The 9,667-nt window shown below is 37.1% G+C and overlaps 1 protein-coding gene across 3 annotated transcripts in view; it reads left to right on the top strand.

Annotated features, from left to right (window-relative positions):
* The first annotated feature begins 3,693 nt into the window (after positions 1–3,693).
* The window catches only part of LOC309506422 (ribonuclease inhibitor-like), an 11,068-nt gene continuing 5,094 nt past the window's right edge, over positions 3,694–9,667 (top strand). For all 3 annotated transcript variants that reach the window (XM_082180363.1, XM_082180362.1, XM_082180364.1), the window contains exons 1-2: positions 3,694–3,813; positions 5,696–5,869. In XM_082180363.1, coding sequence (XP_082036489.1) covers positions 3,782–3,813; positions 5,696–5,869 — 206 coding nt within the window. In that variant the 5' untranslated portion in view covers positions 3,694–3,781. The remainder of the gene's footprint in view (positions 3,814–5,695; positions 5,870–9,667) is intronic.

The raw sequence follows: 9,667 nt of genomic DNA, 5'->3' as shown, positions 1-9,667 counted from the left end.
GCCAGTGTTCGACGCTTGAGCAGCTATAGACAAGAATGTCTCCTAAGCGATTGAGGTGTTGTTGTTGGATGTAAGAATGAACATAGCAGTCTTCACTTACTCTCATTGTTACTCGAGGATGGATCTGTACTGTTCATGATCCAGCTTACGGTCTTCAGAGCGACAGGACTAACGTTACTGATCACGGCAGAAATGAAAGTGAGAGCGCACTCTTTATGACAGCTCATCCAGTCATTTTACGGATATAATGTTTACCAGTTTATTTAGCTCCCACTGAAAAGGTGTGTTTATATGTGTTTACTGTTAGTTGTAACGAGTGTTTTGTGTACTTCGCTGTGTATGTTGTTGATAATGAAAGGGAGAGAGAGAGAGAGTTTATGGATAAGACTTTAATGCTCACATCTTATACTGTGTTTATTCAGCTCTTACTGTGATTCTCTGGAGTAAAACTAACGCTTCATCTTTTGTGTGAGGTACAATAAACTTCACTGAACTCATCAGTATATTTTGGTCATCATTCGGACAGGGTCTGCTACAGCAGGCTTGTATTAATAGTGGATAAAAGCAGATGACAAGTAAATTATAACCATAATTAAACTAAACTATACCTGTTCTATCTCCATACAGTATATATTCTCTGGCTCTGTGGGCATTATTGTCCGACTCCGAGTCGAAATGAACACCGCAACTGAGAGTTTCTGTTCTGATATCATCAGATGAGATTGTCGTTGTCCTGGCTCTGAGCGGGAGCTTGTGAGGCTCCGCCCCCTGGGCTGGCAGCAGCAGTTCATTTGCATTTAAAGGGATACACACTAAAACAGCACATTTTTCTGAGCCCCAAAAAATGACAATTTAAACATGCTGTAAAAAATTATCTGTTGGGTATTTTGAGCTAAAACTTAACATACACACTCTGGGGACATCAGAGACTTATTTTACATCTTGTGAAAAGAGTCATAATAGGTGCCCTTTAAGAGTGGAGACAAACGGCCTAATCTCAGATATATTATTTCTATAAAGATGTGCTTATACAGTAGTATGAGACTTTTGAATTAGACGTATCATTTATCAAAGGCAGTCAGTCTAAAGTCTAATTCTAGCAATGACATCAAGTAAACGTAAGCTGAGATTTTTTCCCCCCTTTATATAATCGAGTGTAAAATTGAGTGGATTTTTCTAACTGCTGGTTCAGATTTGTTGAAAGCTTCACAGTGTCTGGTCAGAACAGTGATGTTTCACAGCAAGAGCACCGTTACTAGAGTACAGTAAGGTGGTTTATCTTTAAAGCTCAGCAAAATATTGGTTTCTTTAGTCAGTTGAGCCTTCGTCCTCCATTGTGTCTTTGAGAAGAGTCATGTGATCGAGGGTGATGTTCAGCTGAGTTGAAGCCATGCTAAAATTATATAGTTGATTTCAATATGTTTGTTTTAAATTTTTTAATCATGCTTAACATTTGTAAACGAGCAAGTTCAATTCTTAAATTATTATAATCAAAATTTTAAACACAGTGTAAAACACCACTGTAACCCAGTTACAGACATTAAAGTAAAAGTGCACAACATTTATAAGTCTGTCTGCTTTTTATTTTATTTAGTTTTAAAACCAGTCCAGCTGTGTGTCTATGAAGAGTAACTGGTCTATGGATCCGCCAGTACAGTTTAAGAGTGGAGACGCACAGCCTAATCTCAGGTATATCATTTTTATAAAAGTTATGCTTATAGTATTTGATTTTTATGAAATAATTATTAATATACAGCAGTTTAATGATCTCTATTTGAACCAAACAATTCTAAGTTCAAATCCTGCAAGTTTCAGTCTATTAATGATGATCATTGTGCTCTTGTGTAAAGCTCTATATGTATTATATTGTTAATACATTCACACACTGTAAAAGCTGTTGGTCTGTTACTCAGTTAATGACACAATTACATCAATATCAGTGTGTCTGATTCTTCACCCTCTTCATTCTGATTTAAGGTCAAATCTTCAGTCCAGACCAGTTAAAAACAAAACTGTGTTCAAGCCTGTGATTCAACCACAAGACTTTAATGAAAGCATGTATCCTGGTTTCAGGTAAAATGGAGTAAAAATGCAAAAAAAAAATTTAATTTTAGGTGTTGCACTTCTCATCACACATCACTCAAACACGTGATTAATAATTGAAACCTAATGATGTTCTGTGTCCCATAATGACAAAAAAATCTATTTAGTAATTTATGGTTATTTACTTCTCTAACTTGTGTAATAATGTGGTAATTTAATCTTACAGCCGTGACTCTAAACCTGCTGAAGTCCTCAACACATTGAGATCAAATCTGAGACAGAAGTTTGAATGTTTGTATGAGGGAATATCAAAGCAGGGAAACCCAACACTCCTGAATGAGATCTACACAGAGCTCTACATCACAGAGAGTGGAAGTGGAGAGATCAATAATGAGCATGAGATGAGACAGATCGAGACACAGTCCAGGAGAGCAGAAACAGAGGACACACCGATCAAATGCAGTGACATCTTTAGACCTTTACCTGGACAAGACAAACCCATCAGAACTGTGCTGACAAAGGGAGTCGCTGGCATTGGAAAAACAGTCTCTGTGCAGAAGCTCATCCTGGACTGGGCTGAAGGGAAAGAGAATCAGGACGTCCAGCTCATATTTCCACTTGCTTTCAGAGAGCTCAACTTGATGAAGGACAAAACACTCAGTCTTCCAGATCTTCTTCATCGCTTTTTCCCTGAAACTAAAGAAATGGAAATATCCAGTGATGAGTATAAAGTGTTGTTCATCTTTGATGGTCTGGATGAGTGTCGTCTGTCTCTGGATTTTCAGAGCGATGTGAGGTTGTGTGATGTGACTGAATCAGCCTCAGTGGACGAGCTGCTGATGAACCTCATTGTGGGGAATCTGCTTCCCTCTGCTCTCATCTGGATCACCTCCAGACCAGCAGCAGCGGATCTCGTCCCCTCTGAGTGTGTCCATCGAGTGACAGAGGTACGAGGCTTCAGTGACCGAAAGAAGGAGAAATACTTCAGGAAGAGAATCAGTGATCAGAGTCTGGCCCACAGGATCATCTCACACCTGAAGTCCTCAAGGAGCCTCTTTATTATGTGCCACATCCTGTGGGATATAATATACAATGGCTCGCCTTCATGGTTTAAAATGGAAATATTTTACATTTTGTGGCATTTTTCTTTTTCACCAGTTGCTCGCAAAATGATGGACAATGATTCACATTTCGTGCGCTTCATTTCCTGTGATAAAACAAGTAGCAAGTTAAACAAGTTGGTAAATAAACAAGTAACAACCAGCAAATTCGTGTGCTTAAAGTTTCTGCGAATAATTTGTTGATGCAGGAACACAAATACTTTTTTTTCTTGAGCCAATTCAGGAGTTAAATGTCTCCATGGTGATAACCATAGCAACCGACAGGACAAACAAATCTGATATGTTATAATAGTGTTGTAGTGTTTATGCAGACTAATAGACCTGCCACTGCAACACTGACAAGATAAAGAAAAAACAAATCTGTCTTGGCTGAATACGATTAGTAGCTTCTACAGTTAGAGATACTAAAACTACTTTTTCACATGTCCTTTTTAAAGCAGTGTTTAATTAGAAAAATATTTGAGGGTATTTAGTAAGGAATGTAATGTATTATTTACTTATGATAGTAATTATTATTAACATTATTATTATTATTAGCATTAATATTGAACTTATTTATTTTTTTATTTTACAATAGTGACACACAGAACACAGGAGATTAAGTTCTCCAGAAGCTGATGCCTGTGGTTACAGCAACTAGATCAGCTGGGTAAGTATCACCAGAGAATGTCTAATATGGCGAGAAGTTTCACTCTCACTACACTTCCGGCTTCTGAACTGGTTGCAGTTCCACTCTGATTCCATATGAGGGCGCTCACAGGACGAGTGCAGAATGAATGGAGGTCAATGGCGGTATACCCCTCAAAATCCACTTTTCTCAGGATATTATTTTTTGTCTAGTAATTTGAATGTTGTATTCGAAAGGAGATGCAAAGAAATTACACATTGCTGGGTGTTAGATTTTTTAGAGTCACTTATTTGATTTAAAAAAGTCTTTCAAAATGTCAATGACGTCAGAATGCTGACGTCATTAGCAGAATGCTAGCGTGTTATGGGCAACAACAACTCAACCTGTAAGAAATCAAAACGACATAAGTACTCGTTCATTCAACTTTCGACCTAAAACCCATGTTGAACTTGCAAAATCTACAATCACATCTGAGATTTCTCAACGGCAATCGGGTGAAAGAGACAAATTTAGCCGTCTAGCCCCATTGACTCCCATTCATTTTGCACTCATGGCGAGCGCCCCCAGTGGAACTCTGGTGGTACTACAACCAAAATTCGGTACAATAGGGCTTAATAGGGAGTGGACAGGCTCTCCGTAGACGGGCTCTGGTATCACTGAGAACAAGCATCACTGTTAATAACATTATTACATTTCTTACTTAAACATTATAAATTAATGGTTTAACAAATAATATGAGTGTCACACTTCAGCTTTTAAACCCTCCACCTATCTGACCTGATTTGTGATCTATGTAACCGTGTTTTATCATATTTGTGTGAGAAATTAATTTTCAAATATATTCATTTTAATTTAATATAAAAGTTAATAAATTTAAGGAAAATACAGATGTATTAAACACATTCCATTATATCAGTTTTATATAATCTTTCTGTCATGAGGAAGGTTTGTTTTCCTCCTCTTTTCTCTCTCTCCCTCTCTCTCTCTCTCTTTCTCTCTAACTCACTCACTCACTCACTCACACACACACACACACACACACACACACACACACACACACACACACACACACACACACACACACACACACACACACACACTCTCTCTCTCTCTCTCTTTCTCTCTCACTCTCACACACACACTCTCTTTCTCTCTCTCTCTCTCTCTCACTCACTCACTCACACACACACACACACACACACACACACACACACACACACACACACACAAACACTCTCTCTCTCTCTCTCTTTCTCTCACTCACTCACTCACTCACACACACACACACACACACACACACACACACACACACACACACACACACACACACACACACACACACACACACTCTCTCTCTCTCTTTCTCTCTCACACACACTCTCTCTCTCTCTCTCTCTCTCTCAATTCAATTCAATTCAATTCAATAAAGCTTTATAAAGCAGACATTTCATCCTCTGTTGGAACAAAAGTGTCTAACTTCTGTCAACCTCGTCTATAAGCAAGGACAGAAATAAGCAATTTAATTTGAATGAATATCAATTCTGGAATAAAATAATCTAATTTAAAATCGTAAACAAAAAAATTGTGATAGTTCGGTGAATCTATGTTTTTCTCCCAGCCCTAACACACACACACACTCACGCTCCTTAAAATGTTTACAAATACATCAAGCACACTCACACTCACACTCACACACACACACACACGTTGGGTTTTCATGTTTTATGGGGACTTTCCATAGAAATAATGATTTTATATACTGTACAAATTGTATATTCAATCCCCTAATGCTAACTGATGTGTTTTAACAACATGAGCTAATGAGTATTTGTATATTTCATATTGACAGCATTATGTTATTATCTCTGGATATAGGCTTAATGTGTGTCATTGTTTTCTACAGGTTGGATATGTGTGGTGTCACAGATGAAGGTTGTGCTGCTCTGGCTTCAGCTCTGAGATCAAACCCATCACACCTTAGAGAACTGGATCTGTCTGGGAATAAACTAGGAGACTCAGGAGTGAAGCTGTTTTCTGCTGGACTGGAGAATCCTCACTGTAAACTGGAGATACTGGGGTAAGATCATCTCTACCATAAAGACTCGGAGTGAATAAGGATTAATATGTAGATCGTGTATTCAATATATCTTTGGTGTAAGCCCCATCCGGTGGTTCAGCGACAGATTCCTGCTTGAGCCGTCAGATCCTGCCGGCGGTAGAAGGCAGCGGTGAGGAGTCTCCCTGAAGAGGAACATTTACATCTTACTATATTATTATCCCCCTAAAGAAAGTAAAACTAACAGTTAAATAAACCGGACGAACTACAAACCAGACAACAGATGCAGGATACAGTGAAGAGGGTTTTTAAAGCACAAATGTTTGGTGTAAATGAAGTTGTCTTGTAATGCTTGTGCAAACAGACCCTTGTAAAAGCCTGAGCATTTCCTCAAAATGTGTGTGTGCAGCTGAAAAGAGGGAAGTGGTGTGTGTTTCACCTGAACCAGGACTGTCACCATATCAGATTTATCACTACATGATTATCATGGCCAAAATAACACACAATAACAATATATCACCATATCTGTGGAAATCTTGAAAATAATAATAATAATGCTATCAGTCAAATTCATCTTTCCTCTGTTTATTTTGTGTTATTTTTGAAAAAGATTAATCACTTCATCACATACAAAAGGAACAATTACACTTAATGCGACCAGTTTGAAATAATGGCAACACTTTATCACAAGTATACATTACAGTAAGACCTTAAAAATCATTTGCAAACTGTTAGTTTATAGTTAATGAATAATATACAATAGTATTATTCTGCTCTTGCTTTGACAGGTTAGCGTAGCAGATAGCTAACATAAGATCCATGAAATAAAGACCCAGGAAACCGGAGTAGAGAGAGACCTTTAGTAAGGATCTTTCCAATTTTGTAAAACTGTAGAAACATAATAATATGGCATTACAAACTGCCCATATATACATATACATGAATATGCAACTCAAGTCTAACATATATAGCTATCCCATAAGAAAAATTTGCCATTATAATGAGACTTGCAGGACTAGTAAGCATTTAAGCTAACTTTAACATGGGTGTCTATGGAGAAATGCTAATCGCGATTAGCATCTATTAATACAACATACATATTATGCTAAAACGGACAATACACAAAGACTATAGCAAAATAGATATACTTCCTACAGAAATACTTACAGACTTAGACCTTCAAAAACTACCAAAGGCAAAGAGAAAAGAGTAACTGCTGCATGTCCTCTCAGTAGACCAGAGTCAGAAGCAAACAGGAAACCAACGGCAAGAGAGGAGGGACTAAAATATGAAAAATCAAATGCAATACAACTTTACACCACTAGATGTCTCTAATGCAACACAAAGTGGGGGCAGAACAAGTATATAAGCTGAAGTTAATATATTAAGAGACTATATACAAATAGGGAAAATCCATGTGTAGATGTTAATGATGGCGATAATGAAGATGAAGAGAGTTTTCGTTCTAAGTCATCAAAGGTTGTCACAAATGATCCACAAAATACTGGACAGATTTGTTTGTCCCAGTTAACTGATGCAGAGGAGCAAGATGACACGGAAGATGATGAAAGGTTTTCAGACACATCGGATATTCTTTCTCAAATTAGTGAACACCAATTGTATACTGTAAATGAGGTTAATGATTTCCTGGATGCAACATTTGGGAAAACAATAGAGATAAGGTAATTTTTTCCTGATTTTCAGTTTTGAAAATTCAACAGACAGCCACTTATGAGGAACTGAGTAGAAGGAAACGTTTTAGATTACATTTTTTTTTAACTAAATTGAGAAGAAAAATGGCCCTTGAAAAAGGTATAACAACTCCTTAATGATTAAATCACTTGGGGGGTTTTCTCAGTTTTTTTCTTTGCTAACCCTTCTTTTTTTCTTTCTTGATCTTTCTTTTCTTCTGATGGGAAGTATTAAGATAGGAACAATTAATATTAATGGAGGAAGGGATGGTAGAAGAAGAGCAGTGTTGAAAGAATATATTGAAAATAAGGATATGGATATAATTTTCTTACAAGAGACACATAGTGACATAGCTAATGAGATAGAATGGAGAAAGTGGTGGGGAGGCCATCTTTTCCTAAGTCATGGCACTAATACGACGGGTGGTGTTGCTATCTTGTTCTCGAAGAGAATTGACATAACTTTTGAATCAAGTGATGAGATCGAGAAGGGTCGAATTCTGGCTGTTCATGCTAAGTTGTTGGGATTTTCTTTTGTCTTTGTTAATGTCTATGCTCCTAATAATGGTGCAGAAAGGATAAAGGTTTTTAAGAGATGTCAAAGTATAATGGGGAGTTATGATAAAAATGCTTGTCTAGTTTTGGGTGGTGACTGGAATTGTACATCAGATTTTAAATTAGACAGAAATGGAGAAGAACCATGCCCTCTTTCTGCTACGTGTTTAAATAATATAATAAGCAATTTTGATTTATGTGATGTTTGGAGATTACAACATCCGGTAGAAAAGCAATATACTTGGTCCAAGTCTTCAAGTGACCACATCAGCTTTGCCAGGTTAGATCGTTTTTATATTAATAAAGACTGGTGTAATAGAATTTTGAAGGCCTGTATTTACCCCAGTGGTTTTTCAGATCATCATTTATGTATGATTGTTTTTAATTTACAAAAGACAAAAGGTCATAGCTATTATTGGCATTTTAATGTAAAATTGTTGCAGGATGCCGCCTTTTGTGAAAAATTTCATTTATTCTGGGCAAAATGGAGAGAGCAAAAGACTGATTTTGATGATGTTGTGCATTGGTGGGATGTAGGAAAAGCGCACATCAGGATCTTTTGTCAAAATTATACAGCTAATGCAAGTTATTGTTTTCAAAAAACTGTCATGGAACTGGAAGATGAAATCAAATCAATTGAAAGAAGTCTATTTAACCAAAATGGTGAATCAACTGAAAGACTGAATGAAAAAAAGAAAGCCTTGTCCTCACTTTTTCATGAGCGGGCTAAGGGAGCTTTAATAAGAGCTCGTTTCCTCTCTCTGAGAGAGATGGATGCACCAAGTTCTTTCTTTTTTAGTTTTGAGAAACGGGAAGGAGCGCACAAGTCAATGCTACATCTAAAGAAATCAGATGGAACTGTGACAACTAATCCTAAAGAAATGAGGACAATGGCTATTGATTTCTATACAGAACTTTTTTCGGATGGTCCGTGTGACATTGGCTGTATGGAGGATCTCTTTAAAGATTTACCAAAGTTGACTGATACACAGAGGAATCAACTGGAGGTTGAAATGGACATTGATAAAGTAACGAAGGCTGTTAATCAGCTATCTAATGGACGCGCACCGGGGATTGATGGACTTCCAGACGAATTTTCGCTTCATCGATGGGCTGATACAGCTTGTTCCTTATTACGTAGTATGAATTGTTTTAAATATGATTTTAATCTGTTTTTAATCAGTCTGAAAGATATGGAATGGACTGATTCTTTTCCGTTTTATAAATCAGTTTTGAAAGTGTGGAATTCTGTCTTTCAAGTGAAGAGAGACCCAAACCTTGAAGGTTGAACCACTCTTTAACAATCCCCTAATACAAGCAAATGTGTTGAAAATGAGAAGTTTGCAAACATCAATGGTGAGAGCAGAATGCACATGTGTGTCTGATCTAAAGAATGGAAATGAGTGGAAAAGTCCCCAAGAACTGTGTAGTTTGACGGGGATTTAAGTCTGTGAGATTTATGGATAAAGTAATGAAGGAAATTATTTCAGTTCTTCCTTCTATCTACAGACAAAGTATACTAGAAAATCGTTGTGGTGAACAAGAGGATGAAATGAGAGAAAGTTTTCCAAAA

Source organism: Leuciscus leuciscus (assembly GCF_965113295.1).
Source record: "Leuciscus leuciscus genome assembly, chromosome: 9".
In the NCBI taxonomy this organism is placed as follows: domain Eukaryota; kingdom Metazoa; phylum Chordata; class Actinopteri; order Cypriniformes; family Leuciscidae; genus Leuciscus; species Leuciscus leuciscus.
The sequence above is the reverse complement of the archived record's forward strand: the minus strand, read 5'-3'. Positions and strand labels throughout refer to the sequence as shown.